This window comes from Solanum verrucosum, unplaced genomic scaffold (genome assembly GCF_900185275.1).
Source record: "Solanum verrucosum unplaced genomic scaffold, falcon-dt-bn FXZP01000210.1, whole genome shotgun sequence".
In the NCBI taxonomy this organism is placed as follows: Eukaryota; Viridiplantae; Streptophyta; class Magnoliopsida; order Solanales; family Solanaceae; genus Solanum; species Solanum verrucosum.
The window spans coordinates 4,522,497-4,546,089 of NW_026020045.1; the positions used below are offsets into that span (position 1 = coordinate 4,522,497).

Consider the following 23,593-nt stretch of genomic DNA (forward strand, 5'->3'; position numbering starts at 1 on the left):
TTCATCAACCCCGTTGTTAGCTATCCATTTCCAACTCTTAAGGGACAAACTTAAAGTTGGTTATCCACCTTTCGTTTGAAGGGTATTGGAACGTCATTATGTGTGATGAAGTTGGATAATTATACAACTCTAAGAGATACATATTATTATAAGTGTATTTTATGTATCTAAAGTACTTAAGCCTAAGCAATTCATGATTCTCGATAGAACTAGTGTTTCTATATAAGTTGTACTACAACGGTCGTGCATTGTGATTGAATAGCAGAGAGTTTCTTGACAAAACATATATTGTGTGTGTTTCACAATTCTTCTTTCCTTTTTTTAGAATGAAAGAAAAGTTTCTAAGAGAAAACTATTGGTTGAATCTTGAACTCTTAACACTTTCTTCGTTGTTTTTTCCTCTTCATTTTCTTTGGTCTTTGCTTTAAATCTTCTAAGACAATAAATTAATTTAGCTCTTTTCTACTTCAAAATAAGTTCCAAAGTTAGTTCTTGCTCTCGAACTTGATTAAATAGAGACAATTATTCATGTTGAATATTTTCTTCTATTTTTTATTTGATGATAAAGAATAACACTTGTAGTTAAACTATTCTACTATGGAGTAAGTTTTTTCGTGTTGAAAATAACAAAACTTGATATCTCTTTAGAAGTGTAATAGTTGTTCGTCAATTTCAAATACTTGATCTAAAACATTTTATGACTAAAAAGGTTATCAAATGAATTGTAATTACAATTGAAACAATCGAAAAGGAAATGTGAGTTAATATATGCTCGGCCCGCAGATGTAGGAAGGCCACCTGTGTGCTAACCAAACTGCGTAACCAAAGCGACTCCTTGTTGGTGGTTGATAGGCGTTGGAAGGAGAAGCGTCATGCGTCATGCTTTTGTGACCAGCTAGTATACATTAAAGAAAGTGGCTTCCTCAATTAAACTACCTTCCTTATCTTCTATTCCCCCAACAACTTCACTCCGAAGGAATCACATATTCTTAAGCGAGAAGATCAGACTCTTATTATTGAGTTTTCATTGTTTGCACGTAATAGCTCATTCTCTCTATTTTTTTATGCTCAATCTTTCTTGAATTTGTTGCAGACTCTTCCCCACGCCTATTTCTTCCACCAGCCCTGTAGTGGAGCTTTCCATCCGCCCTAGGCCAATTGATATCTTACCCTGTGCGGGTAAATTTGTGCTCAGGAGGGGAATGCCCGGTTCATTGGAACTTCAACCAGAAGAGGTAGGCTCGGGTTCCTGGTATAGGTATATAAGAAAGCCAGTAGAACTAAATAGAGGTAGACTGTACTTCTATGCATACTAAGTTGAGGTCCTCCCCGCAGGAATTTTATTTATCTTCCACTTCAGCAATAGATGCTACTTAAATTTGCTACATTAGTATATTTTATATTATTTTGAACTTTTAAGTTTTTTGTAATCGGAAGGAGTAAAACAAAATAGGGAATAGGTGATTATCTAAATCTCTTCTACTTGTTGCATGTCATAACTTTGATTATATATATAAAAAAAATTTGTAATTGCAAGAGCAACTCTGATATTAATTTAATTAGTTTATAATAAGAGAATTAGTCGAAAAAGGCCCGCTAAAAGAGCATATTTTGTGCTATCTAGTTTACAAACCATTGTGGGTTGTAAAGATAAAATATTTCATGAGTTGAGTAGCAAAGATAAAAATTAAACACAAGTCCGTTTGAGGAATAATCAGTGCAAAAACTTATAAAAGGTGACCTTGGTATGCAATGGGTGAGGTGACATATAGGGTGATGCAATTGACCATCTAGGATATTATTTCCCCATAAGCTTTGCCTAAACATGCATAATATTTTGTGCTACCTAGTTTACAAAATATTTTGCATAGTATATTTTATAATAATATACATACGTATAAATACCATATACAAACAAACTGTATATGTGCATACTTCAGTCATTTTTAATAAACTAAATAGCCGAATGGTATATTGATAACTATCCCAAGAAACTACTCAAATTCACATTATAGTACAAAGATATTTTCCTATTGAAGAAAGAGAAGACTGTAATCTATGAAATTCAACAGAACTTTGCTCATGTGAGTTTTCAAAAATATGGTAATCCCAGGGAAAAAGAAGGAAAATTGCAAATGGGAAGTGCTAAATAATCAGAAAATTAAAAAAATTATAATATTTTTTTATTTTAAAATAAGCTAATGTTTTTTACATTTTGTAGTTAAAAGATATTAAAGTTAAAAGGGTAAAAATGTTTTAAAAAGTAAAATAACATAGATAAAATATCATTCTGTCCAAATTTTCTGGCCAAAAAGATATTTCCATTGCAGATATAGGTTAACGGCTATTGACAATTGAGAAATCATGATAAATTAGTGCTGAACGGGCTGATAGCATAAAATGAACAGGCAAATCATACAACTGATCTGAAAAAAAGTTTGGAATCGAGACGTAGCTTATCTGAAAGAGACGTTTCTGTTAGCATACAATCATACATGTAGAGATAGAAACCCAGACAATGATTTTACCAGACATTAAAAGCTCAGATCCCAGAACTCAACTAAAGAAGTCTTTATTCTAGTAAAGCTTTTGTCTATCAATTGCCTTGTGAAGCTAATTGCACGACAATCTCAAAAAAAATTGTGGAATTTTACATTGAAATATACAACCAATCCATCCAACTCACCAGACAACTATGACCTAGTTATTTTTATCAGGGAACTATGTAAATATAATCTAACAAAAAGAAACATCTTACTGAGATCTGTGCAAATTTCTATGATCTCACAAGACAAAAAATTTAATGCATGCATTCTTCTTTTTTTTAATATGGTAAATAATTTTTAATGCAAGCATTCATTTCCTTTAAGGTGTTGTTATCTGACAGCAAAAATTGCCAGTAAGTTGGTAGTTGTTCCTTCTTTGCCACATCCAAACAGGACAATTTATATCAGGAGGTGTTCTCTCCCATACTCGCGCACAATCACAGGCACACTTGTCGTTGGTATCTGGAAAAGACCAAAATGCAATGCAATGAGCAGGGGTAAGAGCATACAACTCTCTAAGACTTCACACTGCAGCAATCAAATATGCATCTAATATTCCATGTGGAAACCTAAAGAACTCAGATTGAAATCAAATTTGTGAAATACACTTACCATGCCATAATCAGTAATGATCATTGAGATATAGTCTGACGGAGTAGCATCATACCTGTTAAAGTCATGTACTTGAGTATTAGATGAATGAGAAAATTCTATTTTTCTAATTTCCTTCAAGACTAAAAACTTCTCTGAGAAAAAGTAACTTCTTCTACATTTGTCCATACTTCTTCAACATCATCTTAGGACTTGCACTTTCTCTATGACTGGTGTCTTAGGATTCGCTATTACATTTTCTGGACTAGTATTTGCATTACAATGCATCTTTGTTTTTGGACTCATTTCTTGTTCACACTTCACAATGATATTCAATTTCTTTTTTGAGACCAGGGTAACTTAACAATGATATTCAATTTCTTAAATAACTGTTTTAAGTCCTGAAACTTTAAGTCAACTTACCAAGGTGTCGAGGCAGTGATTCTAGGAGGGCCAGAGCAGTGAGGAATGACTTTTCCTCGTGGCTCAAGGACAACTTTGTTTATTCTTCCAAATGTTTGGTAGCTCTAGAAGATGTTTTTTGTTTTTGTGAACTTCTACTCCATAATTCTTCATAAAATTAAAGTTCTGTCTTTTTCTTTCTTGATGTCAAGAAAGTTTTCCCAGACATCAGTTACGTTTCTTGTTCCCATACCGACACCCTTGTAATGTATAAATGCACATGGTGCGGAAAGAAGCTAAGGAATTGACCATAACAAACTCTCCATCACTAAAAACTCCATTTAATAGAATAAGGACAAAAAGCACACAGAGAGCTTTATAAAGATCAAAGGGAACTATAATTTATCCTTCAGTTGTGAAAGAAGACTATAAGAAAAAAATCACTCACATCAAATTCAGAAGCTGAATATTATCATTACTTGTCCAGTTATCCAAATAATTGACATCCAGTCTACCAGGAACCTTGGAAATGACATCTGGGTCACCTGCAATTGAGTTAAAACAATGAAGCAACATATAACGTTGCAATATATGGCAGGAAAGATAATCTATATATAGGACATACCCAGCTCATTGGAACAAACAGAATCAAGTTGTACTCTCTCATGAAACTTATAAGCTTCACAACAAATCAGCAGAGGAACACGGAATGCATGAGAAACCATAGCAACACATGCAGTCCCAATTCCAGAGTACACAGTTCCATTAGATAATACAGATTCAGCACCCATGAACACTCTAGAGACTTCATGCATAATGTAAGAAACAGCATTTATATGAGTATATGTACAACTTAGGCCCTTTCTCACCAGCCTCCGAAGTAGTGCCCGGCCTTCAAATTTAGGGCGAGAATCAACCACTATTACACAAAATTGTTTCCCAAGCTCATAAGCATGTAGCAGAATCATCTCAACAACAGAGGAAGAACCATACGTGAGAAGAACGTCACCATCTCTGATCTTCATAACTGCCTGTCTTGTTATTACTCTGCCAGCTAATACTATCTTCTCATTCATGAAGCGCTCAATATCTGAATAAAGAGCAGCTTTTGCTTCTGACTCAGAAAGAGTTAAAGATAACTTGGTTATACGAGCTTTCAGAAAGCGAATTGCATTCCCCATGCTAATAGAAAGAGGCCTACACTCGTTAAGAAATGATACGTAGCCACTGATTCTTGCTGTTAAATCTCTACCTAGAGCTTTTTCACGAGGTGTAGAGTAATCTTTGATGGCTTGTTGAAATGCTTGTAGCATTGCAACACAGCGAGCATTGGCCCCAACTACATCTCCAGCCAAATACTGCAATCCGACCTGGTAAGATGTAAACAATCAATCATGAATATGTGCAACATTTCTAATACATTAATATCATACTCGAATTAACAATGCTTTGAAGTCCATATCTAATCACAAATTAAGACTGGCAGTTGTACACAAATTTACCCTAAAAATTACATTGTATAATGATGTGTTCAAGAAAATAAAATTAACCTACAGTAGAAAAATTATAAATGCTAAAATTTAAAAAAGAGCCTGTAGCTCAGAGATTAGATCATCTCTTTCCTAAAGTAAGAACATTGTAGAAGACAAAATAAGAGAAGGTTGCTTGAGATGGTTTAACCATATCCTGCTTATATCTCCAAATGTATCCGTCCGTAGGTGAGGCACCATGGTGCTTTGAAGGATTAAAAGGGACGAGTAGAATGAAGTTGTCTCAAAAGGCTTACAATTTCTTGGACTTCATGAAACTTAGCAAAAAGATCGAATAAAAAGGAAGCAAAAATCCATATAGGCAATACAAACTAATGAGGATTAAGGTTTAGTCATGTTACTACACTTCCATTAGGTTCAACGCTCGCTAAAAGTTCATTCAAGTTTATTTAGAGATTTCTATGTCAATGGAAAATGCAGGGAATCACTAGTATTAGAGAAACCAACTTACTGAGCACCCGAATGAAACTGGTTCAAAGCAAAACGAATATAGATGATTCATACAACAAACTCTAAACTAGCTTTGGATTGAGGCATTATAACTAGTTAGAAGAGAAACACAAAAGGTGAAAGTCAAGACAGCAGTCGTCTCAGCAGTCTGGTGGTGATAGTCTTAGTGCATCAGAAGATAGATATATGCTCACCAAGGAAGATGATAAGTGTAAATCTCCTTAGTTCCTACTTGCTGAATAAAGTCTCCCAAAACAAGCTTAGTGGCTTAGACAACAATTTCCTTGAAATGGTTTCCCAAATTAAAGCAGAAATAAATGAAAATGGGAAATGACGGGGTGGAGGAGGTTACCTTGTAAACTGCAGGATGCATGGTGTCAAGGTGGAAAAACCTTGATTCAAGATCAGGTAGCTGAGTTCCTTGTTCATACTGCGGTAAATGCCGAAACAATTCGACTCTATTTCTAGCTTCAATCTTTTTAACTAGTGCACGCTTCTTAGCTTTTTCAACACGATTCTTATCATCAAATTGCATCCTAGGAGCTGGTACATCTTTCTTGCGATCCTTCTCCGGTGGTCGGTCACCTCCTTTTGTCTCAGAAATAACTGCAGATGACATCATTTGTCCACCATCTTTCTTTTGTGGAGGCTGCTTAGCAGGTTTACCAGACTGTCCATGTAACTTTACCACAGATTTTTCCCCAGCTAGATATGATAAAAAAAATAAACTACATCTTCAGAAAGATGATTTAACAACTCAGCAAAAAGTTTTCCTGACCTAGCTTTAATTATAGGATACAGATTTTGAAAGCTACCAATTACTATCATGTTTTCACTGTTCAGAAATCTTTCCAAGGTAATACCACAATACTAGACCATCCTTCATGTTTCGAAAAAAAAGAAGAGAACAACTACTACTACAACACTTCAATTCAAAGCTAGTTGTAGACTTTTGGTCGACTATATGAATCCTCAATATTCATGTTGCTCCATTTAAACCCATATCATTCCAATACTCGTGTTTCAAAAAAAGAAAGACCAAACAAAATGAACCAATTGATATCTTTGAGGCAACAAAATGCATATGTTGGGACAGGGAAAACTATTCAAGAACAGAATACTAAAAGCTCATGCTGTCATACATAACTAATAGGTATTGACAAAATCAAAGCAGCTTCTACAGCTGAGAAAAAAATTTATTTATGGCCAAAAAGGGTAGACAAATAATAGGTTGGAGGAGCTACTGGACAGAACCAAAATTATCAAAGTCCCCCATGGTCAGAAATTCTAGAAATATGTAATATAAAACTTAAAACCTGAAAGCAATTAATGAAGGCTTAAAAAAGTTGATAATACTATTGGGTGGCTTCAAATGAAAATGCAAGCCTTCAGTTATTGACTTACCTTGTCCTGGAGAATTTATGGATTACAAACACATGCACAGTACATAGCTAGTTAGTGCATATCATGACTTTACTCAGAGACATACAACGGAACGTCCTCAACAACACAAAGAGATGGCTTTTCAAAAATAATGCTAATCACACATGTAAGAGATGCCAGGTGACGGCATAACTTTTCTCTGGAAGCCAGCATATTGAATAAACTAAATTATCCATTAACAAGAGAGAAGCAATAATAGAAATTATAACACCAAATAATTTGTACCTATATTGGAGCCCAAACTAATCCGGGTTGGGATGGGATGGATAGGATCCTTCAATCCTTGACCAGAGTATAGGGTTCGAGCCTTGGGTATGGAAAAAATTATGATAGGGCGCAATTCCCCCTTAAATGGGCCTTACAGGCACGAATCCAGATTAGTAAGGGATCCAATGTAGGCACCGGACAAATGAAAAATTTGTGTGACAGACAAGTTAGCCCCAGATGAAATCTAAAAAATAAGGACAAACCGGTTTACAAAAGTTTTATCGGAAAGAAAAGAAACTTTAAAATCCTTGCTTCTGCCCTGCTCCTCTATGTGGAGATAATATACAGTAGTTGCTTTCCTAACTAAAAAGGGAAGATGATTGAAACCTTTTCCAGAAGCTTTTGCAGCTCGTTGAGTCTCCTGCAGCACACGCCTTTCAGCTTTGGTAGTCTTCTCTTTCAGTGACTTTGCATTTCTTTCTACTTCAGTTGGTGTTTCAGCCACTAGTCCACTGACCCGTTCTGCAAGAGAAAAGATCTTTTATCCTCATCTGAGAAACACTTGTTCTGGCAAGATCAAAATTCTTTAGAGGGAGGAGAACTCTCCTTTCAGCAAACCTAACTGTTGTTAATCAACGAAAAAACGAGTTTAGTGCTGATAATGCAAGCACAAAGCGTTATTTAGCACTGGCATTCTTATTGCTCTTAATATGTGATAGCTCAGACAAACCTTTGAACTACATCAGTAATAATGCTCCATATGTCATCCTAATATAGCATCAAACATTATCATATAAACTCCCATGCATAAAGCTAAAATTGCAAGATGCTACTGAATGTGCACACTACATGGTATCAGAAGACAGCTACATAAAATAGCTGGATTTAGTGTCCAATTCGTATTTCGGACTGGGTTCAGGAATTTAAATCTACAATATCATCTAGTCCACATCGAGCAGAGAAGCAAATGAGCAAAAGTTCCTTCTTTTTATCTTTCCACATACACATTCAATTTTTTTAACAAATACAACAGGACATTTTCCACATTATCTAGCACTGAAAATCCCTAAACTAAAACTGAGGGAATCATAATGTATGCCTATTTTGCACCGCTATGTTAACTCCACATGCAATAATATTAAATTTCTAGATTACCCATGCCAGAGGTATCATGATCGTCTTTCAATTCAGTCATTGATATCGCGGGTGAAGTCAAACCGAAACCATCAGTTAAACGAACCCACTGAGAGGAGTCCTCGGAAAACTCGCCGTCTACACCAATTCCGCTGGACGTCGGTGAAGTTCCCAGCATGGACTGCATAGGATTGTAACTTCCAACCACCAATTGCTCACTTTCGTCAAAAGAAGTGCGTCGAGGCCGCGACAACGTAGAATTGGGAACAGGCACAGCTTGTGAGACGCTGTCGAAGGCGTGAGGGATCATCGCCGGAGATGAAGAGTTGCCGGAGGGAGATGAGGCAAATCCGGGATGGTTATCCGGGTCGGGTGCGAAAAAACCCACCCGACGAACCTTTGGATCGATAAGGCGAGAAGGTCGACGAGGATCCATAGATAGATAGAACCAAAGGATTAGGGTTTAAATGGAAAGAAGAAAAGGGAGAAAATGAGCAGTTGATTAAAAATTAGCAGTAATCAAATGCTCATCACTTGGCTAACTGCTAAATGAACACTTGCCAGAAACTTCTATTTTTCTGGCGTTTCGATTTAAAAAATAATTTAAAGAAAGTTTGTAAAGCATATTACTATATATTAGAAGAGTCTAGGATTTATTACCAAAAGTGGGCCCCATCTCCTTCCACTTAAATAATATTTTTCAACCTTATCATGGTAAAAGTTGAATTTATTATCCTTTTCATTTAATTTTATATGATATTATTTTTTCTATAAAATCATTATATATGTTTTAATAATTTAAATTTCAAAAACATTATAATTTAACTTTAAAGATTTTATTTTATCAAAATCTTGTACATTGAAATATATAATTATGAATTTAAAATATTTTTAAAATCATATAAAAATTTCAATAACTTCTCAAATTCCATAATATAACACTTAAATAAGAAGAGTCTAGGATTTACTACCAAAAGTGGGCCCCATCTCCTTCCACTTAAATTACTATATATTACTATATATAGAAGAGTCTAGGATTTACTACCAAAAGTGGGCCCCATCTCCTTCCACTTAAATAATATTTTTCAACCTTATCATGGTAAAAGTTGAATTTATTATCCTTTTCATTTAATTTTATATGATATTATTTTTTCTATAAAATCATTATATATGTTTTAATAATTTAAATTTCAAAAACATTATAATTTAACTTTAAAGATTTTATTTTATCAAAATCTTGTACATTGAAATATATAGTTATGAATTTAAAATATTTTTAAAATCATATAAAAATTTCAATAACTTCTCAAATTCCATAATATAACACTTAAATACTACATATTATATATTAATTACTATACTATAAATGACTTAAATACTCCATATTATCTATTACAATAATTAACAATTATTTGACACTTTAAATTCTATCAATGCCATATAAATTAGGATAAAAAACCTAACATATAATATTTAAATATATTTAAAAATAATATAAGTAATACTATACATTACAATAATTAACAGCTTAATTATTTAAAACTTATATAAAAAATTTAATTGAGTCTCTAAATTCTATTGGTACCACATAAAATAGATTATATAATAAACATATATTGTTCTCCATATTATCTATTACAATAATTAACAATTATTTGACACTTTAAATTCTATCAATGCCATATAAATTAGGATAAAAAACCTAACATATAATATTTAAATATATTTAAAAATAATATAAGTAATACTATACATTACAATAATTAACAGCTTAATTATTTAAAACTTATATAAAAAATTTAATTGAGTCTCTAAATTCTATTGGTACCACATAAAATAGATTATATAATAAACATATATTGTTTGAAATTGACAAAAAAGAAACAATAAATTACAATAATTAATAAAAAAAAATTCCACTCCAAAAAACCTATCAATTAACAACATATATTGTTTGAAATTGACGAAAAAGAAACTATAAATTACAATAATTAACAAAATAAATCTCTCGACTCCAACAAATCTATCAATTAATGCCACATAAATTGGGACATGGCAAATAACATATAGTATTAAAAAATTAGGTTCAAAATGCACAAAAAAATACAATAATTAACAACTTAATATATTAAAGAGACATAAAAAAGGGTTTATATTTTAAATTCTGCATGTGCCACATAAATTAGAACAAATAGAGTAATAAATATTACTTTCAAAATTATGTTAAAAAAAAGTACTACAAATCACAATAGCTAACAATTTAAAATATTTTTAAAATCATATAAAAATTTCAATAACTTCTCAAATTCCATACTATGACATAAATTTTAAAAAAAAGTGTTATAAATCATAATAAATAGTACAATATTTAAACTACTTTAAAAGCATTATAAATTGTAATAAATAATACAACAATTTAAATTACTTAAAATTTAACGACTTAAAAATATTTTTTTAAATGTATTAAAATTTTGGTTAATTGTCAAAACTTTACATGTACCACATAAATTGGGACATGGACAGTCACACATATTTTTAAAAAAAAATTACATTAAAAGTATTCTATCAATTAACAACATATATTGTTTGAAATTGACGAAAAAGAAACTATAAATTACAATAATTAACAAAATAAATCTCTTGACTCCAACAAATCTATCAATTAATGCCACATAAATTGGGACATGGCAAATAACAGATATTATTACAAAATTAGGTTCAAAATGTACTATAAAATACAATAATTAACAACTTAATATATTAAAGAGACATATAAAAAATGGTTAATATTTGAAATTCTGCATGTGCCACATAAATTAGAACAAATACAGTAATAAATATTATTTTCAAAATTATATAAAAAAAAAGTACTACAAATCACAATAGCTAACAATTTAAAATATTTTTAAAATCATATAAAAATTTCAATAACTTCTCAAATTCCATAATATAACACTTAAATACTACATATTATATATTAATTATACTATACTATAAATGACTTAAATACTCCATATTATCTATTACAATAATTAACAATTATTTGACACTTTAAATTCTATCAATGCCATATAAATTAGGATAAAAAACCTAACATATAATATTTAAATATATTTAAAAATACTATAAGTAATACTATACATTACAATAATTAACAGCTTAATTATTTAAAACTTATATACAAAATTTAATTGACTCTCTAAATTCTATTGGTACCACATAAAATGGATTATATGATAAACATATATTGTTTGAAATTGACGAAAAAGAAACAATAAATTACAATAATTAATAAAAAAAATAGTCGACGAAATTGACGAAAAACAAATTATAAATTACAATAATTAACAAAATAAATCTCTCGACTCCAACAAATCTATCAATTAATGCCACATAAATTGGGACATAGCAAATAACATATATTATTAAAAAAATTAGGTTCAAAATGTACTATAAAATACAATAATTAACAACTTAACATATTAAAGAGACATATAAAAAAGGGTTAATATTTGAAATTCTGCATGTGCCACATAAATTAGAACAAATAGATTAATAAATATTATTTTCAAAATTATGTTAAAAAAGGTACTACAAATCACAATAGCTAACAATTTAAAATATTTTTAAAATCATATAAAAATTTCAATAACTTCTCAAATTCCATAATATGACATAAATTTTAAAAAAAAGTGTTATAAATCATAATAAATTGTACAATATTTTAACTACTTTAAAAGTATTATAAATTGTAATAAATAATACAACAATTTAAATTACTTATTACTTAAAATTTAACGACTTAAAAATGTTTTTTTAAATGTATTAAAATTTTGGTTAATTGTCAAAACTTTACATGTGCCACATAAATTGGGCATGGAGAGTCACACATATTTTTTTTAAAAAATTACATTAAAAGTATTCTATCAATTAACAACATATATTGTTTGAAATTGACGGAAAAAAAAATATAAATTACAATAATTAACAAAATAAATCTCTCGACTCCAACAAATCTATCAATTAATGTCACATAAATTGGGACATGGCAAATAACATATATTATTAAAAATTTAGGTTCAAAATATACAATAAAATACAATAATTAACAACTTAATATATTAAAGAGACATATAAAAAAGGCTTAATATTTAAAATTCTGCGTGTGCCACATAAATTAGAACAAACAGAGTAATAAATTTTTTTTCCTAAATTATGTTAAAAAAAAGTACTACAAATCACAATAGCTAAAAATTTAAAATATTTTTAAAATCAGATAAAAATTTCAATAACTTCTCAAATTCCATAATATGACATAAATTAAAATAAAAAAATATATATATTTGGGCCCCGTGCTGGCACGGGGTCCTATATCTAGTCAAACAAAGAAAATTGAATTGAGAGTTATGGTTATTAACTTTGAATAGTTCACAGTCATTTAATTCTGAGTTGTTTACTTAAAAAGTCACTTAATTTTGTTTTATAACTTAAATATCACTCAACTATTGGTATTTCACTTAAAAGTCACACAACTATTAATATTTTATTTAGAAAGTCATCAATCAATTTAAATAATTTTTCATTAACTTTTATTTTAAACTATTTTATTTAAAGAAATAATAAGATATCTATTTTAATTATCTTATTGATCCGCTCCAATTATTTAATTATAATTTTTTGGAAAAACGTACAACAATTGACCCAAAAAAAAACATTTTTCGTTTTAGTAATTGTATGACTAGTATAAAATAGGCATAATACATAAACATGCCCCTTAACTTGACATCAATGGGCAACTATGACATTTAACTTTAGATGTGCACAAGTAGACACTTAAACTTGAATAAAATTTAACAAATAGACACATTCGTCCTACATGGCACACTACATGAAAAATTTGTATCCTATGTGGCGTTCTACATGTATTATGCCATGTAGGACACGTGTGTCTACTAGTTCAATTTTATACAAGTTTAAGTGTCTACTTGTGCACACTCAAAGTTGGAGGACATAGTTGTCCGTTGAAGCCAAGTTAAGGGTCATGTTTATGTATTATGTCTATAAAATATGTTTAAAAATTATCAAAAAGACGTTGGAATTGATAAAGAAGTAATAATTAAAAATAAACGCACAGTAGCAATGTTTTACTTTTTTTTTAAAAAAATATAGGTAAAAACAAAAACTATATTTCAAAAAAAATTAATAAAATAATTTAAATAAGCATCTTATTATTATTTTAAGAAAATAGATCAATTATTTTTACAAAATTTAATAAAAATATTATTTAAATTAATCGAGTGACTTTTTTATAAGTGAAAAATCAATAGTTGAGTGATTTTTGAGTTATAAAACAAAGTTGAGTGACATTCTAAGTGAACAACTCAAAGTTGAGTGACTTTCTAAGTGAATTATTCAAAGTTGAGTGATTATTTGAGATATTAAACTATTGAATTGGGGGCGATTTTTTTTTTTAGTCTCAAAATTAATATTGGGAACATATTTGACCAGGTAAGGTAAAAGGTCATTTAAAAATTTGAATAAGTTAATTGTGAATTAAAATAACATTTTTAAAAGGTGGAATCCATCAGCAATCATATAAAATTGGCATTAACTTTCACTTAGGCATTTCAAGTATGTTTGGTTCATTTTAAACACCTCATGTCGGAATTTATTATGTTATTTTGACACTTTTTTTAACAATCAGTCACATATGTAAGGTGTATGTAATACACTCACAATGATGTGGCAAAGTGGTGAATTAAATGAAAACATTTGTCATTTGTGACTAAATTAATTCTTAAATAATGAATTTTGAGCAAAAAAAAGTTGATGTGGCCAAATACTCAATGATGCATGCAGAGAGGATTCATTGATTGAATCATAGTTCTCCTTTGCAATAGAGTTCTTGGAACCAGAGAGTTCAAGTAGAGATAAAGTTTTCTTGATCTTTTCAGCAACATTACTTCCTCCTTTAGAAGCATTTGAAGATGACCTTTCTCCTTTTGGAGTTGAAGACTCAAAAACAAGAGTTGATATGGACGGCAACATAGTGGTCTTGCTCCTTGTAACAGATTCAGAAATTCCAAGAGTAACATCAAGGATTCCTTTTACTTCAATAGAGAACTTGGAGGCATCAGCCTTAGAGAAAGTCGATTGGGACTTAATCTTCTTGGAAGTCATTTCAATGTTCTTTGATGATTGAAAAGTTGAGATGAGAGGTAGAGATTGTTCGCTTGGGATGCTAGAATTGTAGACCATAAAATTTGTGTTGATAAAACAATAATCAAGATTGGAAACGATCACAATAATTGTAGTATATGATTCCAAATATGAGTATTACAATCCTTAAGAATCCTCTTATTCATCTTTTCAAATATAATTTCAAGGGTTTTGAGCTTGATATTTAGTTTGGTGAACTTCTTCTTGACTTGTACTTGGATTTAAGGGCCTTCGAGTTTGATCTTGAATCTTGATGAACTTGATCTTGACTTGTACTTGAATTCAAGGTCTTTTGAGCTTGTTCTTGAATGTGGTGATCTTGATCTTGATCTTGAGCCGTTACTTAAACTTGAATGCTTGAATTTTTTAACTTGTAGCTTATAGAGAAATCTGTGGCTTTTGATCCACAAGCTCTCTGTGGCTTCTTGTTAGAATTCTGATGTAATTTCTAAATTATGAGGAACCTTATTTATAGTTGTAGAATGGAGGAGTTACGATGAGAACATGTTCCCTTCGGACAATAACATTTAAGTGACATGATAGAGGAGTACTGATAAAAACATGTTTTCTTCGGCAAATTAGATTTAAGTGACATGGAGGTATTTGATTGGTCAGAAAACATCACTTGTACACACGTGACATATTTTCATTGGTCTTTGATTATGATAGGCATGCCATGTCATTATGATGAGTTCGGAACCAAAAGGGTAACAATTTTTAACGCCGTGTAAATAAGATTTTCTAAAATGAGGCTCAAATTCCAATGAGCCTTACAAGGCTCAAATTCCAATGAGAGGCTCAGCCGCCAATGAGCCTTGCAGGTTGTTATTAAAAATAAAATAAAAATTCTCGTTTTTTTTCTTGTTTGTTAAAAGTCTAATAATAATAATAATAATAATACATAGTTGTTGATATGATGCATAAAGATAGTTTAGACCTTATTGCTATCCATTACTTTATGGCTTTTCAAATGAACTAAACCCAATAGTTTAGACCTTATTTACTACTTAGTTGATTTTTTTTTTTCTTCAACTTTTTTTATGTGAAATTATAATTTGGTTTATTCACTTGCAGAATGATAAAATTCGGCCTTCTCTAGTCATACTTTATTTTGGTGGAAATGCCCTATTGATGAATATGTTGAAAACATGATAAAAATTATACTTCATATCAAGGTAAAAAAAACACACACAACATTTTAATATTTATAGTAAACATGAACCATGCATATATGTTGGAGTTCGAAAACTTCAACTTTATATATATAATTTGTAAAAAATTGATAGAACATATAAGGGACATGATAGAAAATATTAAAGACAACATTTCTAGAGATTATCGTTTGTCTTGATGCGGTTGTTGTTGTTGTTTATGTCTACCGGTTTCACAGGTGGTGGGTACGTGTGGCCTTGTTGTTCTTTGAGGGTTGTTGATGTCCTGCAAAATTATATTTATTACTGAATTCTATTAATATTTTGTAAATGTCAAAATTGAATATTTGTCGATTATAACAACATACATAATGTTGTGAGGGTCCAACTTCATCATCATTTTGATTTTGTGACATATAATCCTGGAATAAGATGTAAATCATTAACATATAATTTAATATAAATAAGAAATTCAATATATTATTTAAAGAGTATATTATTTACCGTAAAAAAACTCAATCTCCCAGCATGAAATGGTGAGTTTTGAAATTGACATTGTCGTACAAAACCATAATTTCTTTCATTGAATCCTTCAAAACCCAAATCTACAACATTAGGAGTTTGAAAGCCACTACCTTCTTCTTTTGTGTAGTTGGGTACACTCGTAGATACTCCAGCACAGTAAAAAATAGGGTAATACGGAGTGTCGGGAGTAGCCAATGATAAATAAATTTGTGTTGGCCTCATACTGATTTCTCGAAAATTCCGTATTATGTTCTTCTATATGAACACCTCCCGAATTTGATGTTGTTGGTGATTGATTTTCATTTGGTGGAGTATAATGTTGTTGAAAGTTCAACCGCGTGTTCAAATGAGTAATATTCATAGCATCTCTAGAATAAGATGTCATTTGTCTTGCATTGTCTCTCACTTGAAATGACTGAGTATTATCATTTTCTATTGCTTGATTCATTTTATACAATCTTTCATGTCCCATTGCCTAAAATTCATTATATATATATATACATACATAAAAAGGTCAAACGAAGAAGTCAATGGTATTTATGTATTTTTAAAAAAATACATATATACCAATGCCTCATATTTTCCTGTGATTGGTTGATATCCATGTTGGACAACATGTTCTGGATTTGCAATGAACTTGCATGAATGCCGTAGATACCAATTGAAATAATCAATTGAGTTTGCTTGATGATTTATTTGTACAACATGTTGATAACGTTCATTCCATGTATTTTTAGTATGAACAAATATCTGACGAGTATGTCTATCTATTTTGTGGCGCTTATCGATTTTATAATGGTCATCAGAATAATGCACATTTTCTGGTATATGTTGCACAAAATCAAATTGTCTTACTACACGATCAACCATGTGCCACTCATGATATATTTCGAAAATAAGTGGCGCCTTCACCATCCACACATTATGCCCTCGTCGACACCATTTAGGCAGTGCATTAAGAACTTCTTGAGAATAAGGCTCCCAAATAAACTATAGAAAAAAAAGGTAACATATATATCATACATTTTTTTTATCGTTTTAATCTTGTAATAAACTAATTTTTTTAGTTATACCTGATAAGGTAGTAGATTGTCTAAAACATCTCTACAAAGAATCATATTTTTTCGAGCCTCATTCTCATGAACCCTTCGTCGAGACGACTTATATGCAAGTGGTTTTTGTCACTCTAGTTGATCATTGTTGAAAGGCGATATCATAGGTTGAAATGGTATAATACGCTCCCACACCCATACCTATAAAATAATAAATAATTTTTATTATTAGTATTAAAAATAGTCAATTATAATAATTACAAATATAAAGGTGACCAACATGTAATAATGATATAAAACCATTTACAACGAAAACGTCGCATATAGAGGCGCGATATAATGAATGGTACAAGTATGAAAGTGTGGCAGCTCCCCAATCTTGTGTTGCCAGTGCTTGTAAGTCACCCATTTCATTTCAAAGAAAAAACCTGAATTAAATTTATTTCCTGACTTATCAGGAAATAATGTTCCTCCAAGCAACCAAAATAAGTATAATCTAAATTTTTGTTGTACCTCTAGTTCAGTGGAATTATCGTTTATTTCATTTGAAGTTTCTATATAATTAACTAATGACGGTGAAAAAATTCTAAAACCTTGAAAGCAATCTTCCGTAGGAAACCAACCGGTTAAATTAAAAATTAAAGTTTGTCTAGCAAACAAATCCATGGATTTAGCGTTTTGTAGTAGAACAGATGTACCATCAACAACCATACCGAACATAACTTCCATATCCTGCATAGTTAGTGTTGTTTCATCAGTTCTCATATGAAAGGTATGGGTCTTTGGACGCCACCTTTCAACTAAAGCAGTAATAATACTTGAATCGCATGGAATGTTTCCTACTTCAAGAACACCTCTAAAATCTGTGTAATCAAAATAATTTAGTATACATGTATGAAGTGTATTATTTTTTAAGTGTTGCCATAAATCATAATCATGTCTCCGCACTATTAAATGTGATTTCGCCGCAGATATTTCACTATTTCAAATTTCTTGAGACCGATGTTTATCTTGTAACGTTAAACATCATACTCAATCGGTCCTTGATATTCAAAATTTTCTTGATTCATCTATATATCAAAATGAAAAAATAAAATTACATCATTATTAGTACTAACTTAAGATGAAATAATTAATAAAACATATAAATGATAAAAAGAAGAAGAAGAAGGTATCATTAAATTACCTTTGTATTCTCTTGATTCTTCAAAAGTTTGCAAAATTTTATAACTTGCACAACTTTGATAGCTTTCTTTAAATAGGAGTAGGAAGTGGAGTTGTCAAATGCATGGTTTTTATAATGTTTTTTTTATAATGCATGGTTTTTATAGTGCATGGTCGTCAAACCATTTATAGTTTTTTTTTCAAATCCGGGAAGTTTTTTATTTTTATAATGTATAGTTTTTAATTATTCTTTTTTAAATTTTGTTTGTTTGTTATTTTAATATAGTATATTGTAACTATTTTTTTTATCACTTTATCTAATAGTTTTTGACTACTAATTGAAGTATTTTATTTTTTATTTTCGTTGAAACATATACCGCGTGAAACTTGTACAGTGTTGATTTAATTCAACACTGTAAAAATAAATCACGTGAAATTATAGTGTTGATTTGATTCAACACTGAAGTTTCACGTGAATGTGACAATGTGTAAGAACTTACAAGGCTCAAAGGGTAAGTAGCCTTGTGATTTTTTTTTTCAAATCCTTTAGTTTTTGATTTTTATAGGTATAGTTTTTAATTATTTTTTTTAGATTTTGTTTTTTTGTTATTTTAATATAATATTTTTTAACTATTTTTTTTATCACTTTATCTAATAGTTTTTGACTACTAATTGAAGTATTTTTTTTAATTTTCGTTGAAACATATACCGCGTGAAACTTGTACAATGTTGATTTAATTCAACACTGTAAAAATAAATCAAGCGAAACTACACTGTTGATTTGATTCATCACTGAAGTTTCACGTGAATGTGAAAATTTGTAAATGTGTAAGAACTTACAAGGCTCAAGGGGCAAGTAGCCTTGTGATTATCTTTTTTTCAAATCCGGGGAGTTTTTGATTTTTAAATGTATAGTTTTTAATTAATTTTTTTAAGATTTTGTTTGTTTGTTATTTAAATATAGTATTTTTTAACTATTTTTTTATCACTTTATGTAATAGTTTTTGACTACTAATTGAAGTATTTTATTTTTTATTGTCGTTGAAACATATACCGCATGAAATTTGTACAATGTTGATTTAATTCAACACTGTAAAAAAAAATCACGCGAAACTACAATATTGATTTGATTCAGCACTGAAGTTTCACGTGAATGTGAGAATGTGAAAATGTGTAAGAACTTACAAGGCCCAAAAGGCAAGTAGCCTTGTGATTTTTTTTATTTTTTTTCAAATCCTTTAGTTTTTTATTTTTATATGTATAGTTTTTAATTATTTTTTTTAGACTTTGTTTTTTGTTATTTTAATATAGTATGTTTTAACTTTTTTTTTTTATCACTTTATCTAATAGTTTTTTTACTACTAATTGAAGTATTTTATTTTTTATTTTCGTTGGAACATATACCGCATGAAACTTGTACAGTGTTGATTTAATTCAACATTGTAAAAATAAATCACGCGAAACTACAGTGTTGATTTGATTCAACACTGAAGTTTCACGTGAAAGTGAAAATGTTTAAGAAAGAAGTGACATGACCATTGCTTTTGCTTTACTGGAAGATAAAATTTTGCAGTGTTGATTTGATTCAATACTGAAGGGTTTTTAAATATAGATAAAGATTTTGCGTGTTAAATTTTTTAAGTGTTGATTTGATTCAACACAAGAAGTATTACGTGTTTTTTTTTTTTTTTTTAAATAAGAGCCCTGAATTGACTTAAAAGATAGCTTCTAAGTAAAAAATAAAGAGTAAGGGAAAACATACTTCTAGTGTTTTAATTATTTCAATAAAAAATTAAGTTAGTTTTAACCTTGTCCATCAAACACTTCCTAACTTATTTGAGTAATTTTTATATTTCTCAAAAATTTACAGAAGTCATAAACTAACAAAGTGGTAAGCCTATTATTTTCTCTATATATATCAACTCTTGTAGAGTTATCATATATTCACATGGTTTTGCAAATACATCATATTTCAACATGAAATCTACATCAATTTTTTTTTTATGTTACATGCTATCCAAATTTTATAGAAATCGTAAGAATGGAAAGTACCTTCTTGAAATAACATTCCACCAAATTAATTTGGATGGAAAGAATCATGCTATGCCTTTTTTTTTTACAAGGCGAAGAAGATAGAATGCCTTTTATTACAAGGCGAAGAGGCTAGAATGTATCTTTACTTTGCTTACATTCACAGGCTGAAGAGCTTGAGTGTTAGTTAATTCTACAACATCATGATGTAATGTCATGTTCTTGGAGATAACAATCAAGTTAAAGAATTTCAAATTTGAAGGAGAAAGTTTTAAGTTCAAATTTGATTTTTATGAGATATTTAAAGTGATTTGCGGATGAAATTTGAAGTCATTTCATTGAAGATATAGTTTAGTTAATTATGAACTACAAGCAACTGAAATTGTAGAAATGTTGTCCTTAATATTTTCTATTTGAAATCTCTAGAAGTGTTGTCTTTTATATTTTCTATCATGTTCCCTTATATGTTGTACTAAATAATATCAAATTATCTAAAATAATTGTTGTGAAAAAAGATATATTTTTAAAGGATTCAACACGTATTCATGGGCTTTGGCATGGTCTTGAAGAGAGAACATATTTGAGAATAAGGATCACTATCTATTGACTTGCATAATAAAGGACTCCGGAGCCAAAAGGGAGCCAAAGGATTCAACACTTATGTTTGCAAGAGAATGAAAATAACTAGGGACAAATAAATTAATAACAACTCAAGAAAATAAAACAATTTTTTTTCCAGCTAGCTATATGTTTGATCAAAACCCCTTTCATTAAAAAACTTATTAAGTGCGACGTAAATTAATAAGCATGTAGAATGTAGAAAATAGCATAGTTTAGGATTTTAATGTTAAGTTTGATATAGTTTATAATTAGAATATAATGTAGAATTCTAATACTACAATATAAAAATATGTAGTTGTAAGGCTATATTAGAACCATCAATGTGCATGAATTAGCACCAAACACAAACAAACCAAAATAATAGCATGACTAGAGAAGGCTGAATTTTATCACTATGCAAGTGAATAAATCAAATTATAGTTTCACATAAAAAAAGTTGAAAGAAAAAAAATATCAACTAAGTAGTAAATAAGGTCTAAACTATTGGGTTTCGTTTGTTTGAAAAGCCACAAAGTAATGGCTAGCAATAAGGTCTCAACTATCTTTATGCATCATATCAACAACTATGTATTATTATTATTATTAGACTTTTAACAAACAAGAAAATAAAATGAGATTTGTTTTTAAATAACAGCCTGCAAGGCTCATTGGCGGCTGAGCCTTACAAGGCTTATCGTAATTTGAGCCTCATTTTAGAAACCCTGATTTACACGGCGTAAGAAATTGTTGCCCTTTTGATTTCATAATTAATTGAGTTGCTCTTTTGGAATTTTCGTAAAAAATTGTTGCCCTTTTGAAATTTTCAAAAAAAATTATTGCCCTTTTAGTTCCAGACTCTCATTATGACTTGCTTTCATTATTTGTTTTGTTTTGTTTTGGTGTATCATTCACTTGTACTGTTGTCTATTGCAGAGAATTTAATAAATTGTCAAGTTGAAATTAATGTGTAGAAAAATACACTTTTGTATGTCCTGATTAATGTGATTGATACAATCACCGACTCACCATCTATGTTGCTCGGACTCTTCAATAATATTGACGGGTGCGTGTCGAATTCTCCAAAAGCAGTGCATTTTTGAAGGATCTGACAAGGGTGTAGCAACGTGTTTGATGAGTCCGAGCAACATAGTTCACCATCATTTATATTGGCATCCCGTCTATTATTGTTTGGATAGTGCCCCATCTGGACTTTGGATTCACATCACATATTGCACAAAGTGCCTCATACTTAATTAATCAGGGGAAATTGAAATTAAAAGAAACAGACAAATTCATTTAGGTTAAGGCACTTCAGAACTTACAAACACATATCTATTTGAATTAAAAACTCTACAAAATACTGAAATTTGCAACAAACATAGAACATCACACCCCAAAACAAACAAACAGAAAGAAAACACGAAACACTCGAAAAGTGAGATTGCAAGACTGCAACATGGAAAAGTATGAATTGTTTAATCTGCTATCCTCAGGTCGCTTAAGCGTTGAATAGATAAACTGTTAACCATTTCCTCATGATTGCTTACAGATTCTTCAAAAAGGGCACAAGATACATGTGTCGTCTCATCACTATCCATGTTATAGTATAACAAACTGCATGTTGTCATTAGTTTCTCAAAACAAATGTTACATCTGATAATTACCTTTTCATGTTTGAACGGGAATGAAAAAAAAGAGCTTGTAGTTGACATTTACCAATGTCAAGGTCTTGGGAGCGCTAGCACAAAAACAATCAACAAAAAAATCGCATTTTGTGCAATAGTATGCCCATCCAGAAGTTGGTCCATATAGTATTGACAAGCAGGGGATTTGAGATTCCCATTTTGGAATTCTGAGTACCAAGTTAACTTTAGAGGGTGTTGGGGATGAGACATATGTTGAATCATAGATGGAAGTGTAATAGAATTGAGAGAAACAATCATAACTACTCATAGCATTCAACGTAACATTCAACGATCTGCTCACATCATGAAGAGATGTAAACTATATTCTTAGAATTCTATTATCAGTGGTCTTCTACAATCAATGCATAAAGCATATATATAGACTCTGTAACAGACTAATGACCGACCTACATCAACTTGGAAAGTAAATGACTAAACTGCCCTCTAACTAACTCCTCTAACCAATAACAGACTAATAGAAAATATCCAATACTCCCCCACATGCTGGAGGGTGATATACATCAAACACTCCAAGCTTGGATAACAAAGAATGATGCTGAGCACTAGTAAGGCCTTTCGTCAGTAAATTAGCAAGCTGCATATAGGTGGACACATAGGTGGGCAGAATCAAACCAGATTTGATCCTTTCTCTAACAAAATAACAGTCAATCTCTATATGTTTTGTTCTCTCGTGAAAGATGGGATTATTAGCAATTTGCAAAGCAACCTTGTTGTCACAAAACAACCCCATTGGTGAGGACAGAACAACACCAAGATCTCTGAGCAGACCTGTCAACCAAATAATCTCTGCAGTGACAGCATCCATGCTCCTGTACTTGGCTT

The 23,593-nt window shown here is 30.4% G+C and overlaps 1 protein-coding gene across 1 annotated transcript; it reads right to left on the minus strand.

The window, feature by feature from the left end:
* Positions 1–2,633: 2,633 nt before the first annotated feature.
* Positions 2,634–8,901, minus strand: LOC125821765 (uncharacterized). The gene is made up of 7 exons (XM_049501143.1): positions 8,345–8,901; positions 7,577–7,711; positions 5,892–6,244; positions 4,165–4,909; positions 3,988–4,084; positions 3,159–3,213; positions 2,634–3,008 (listed from the first exon to the last, which is right to left on the minus strand). The coding sequence occupies exons 1-7, from the start codon at positions 8,757–8,759 to the stop codon at positions 2,946–2,948; spliced, it is 1,863 nt and encodes a 620-aa protein (XP_049357100.1). The 5' UTR covers positions 8,760–8,901; the 3' UTR covers positions 2,634–2,945.
* Positions 8,902–23,593: the final 14,692 nt, after the last annotated feature.

Coding starts and splice junctions, on each gene's coding strand:
- LOC125821765 (XM_049501143.1), bottom strand. CDS start 8,759: ATGGATCCTCGTCGACCTTCTCGCCTTATCGATCCAAAGGTTCGTCGG. Junction 4,085..4,164: donor TGTTTGTTCCAATGAGCTGG/GTATGTCCTATA, acceptor ACTCAATTGCAG/GTGACCCAGATGTCATTTCC. Junction 3,214..3,987: donor ATTCAGCTTCTGAATTTGAT/GTGAGTGATTTT, acceptor TGACTTTAACAG/GTATGATGCTACTCCGTCAG.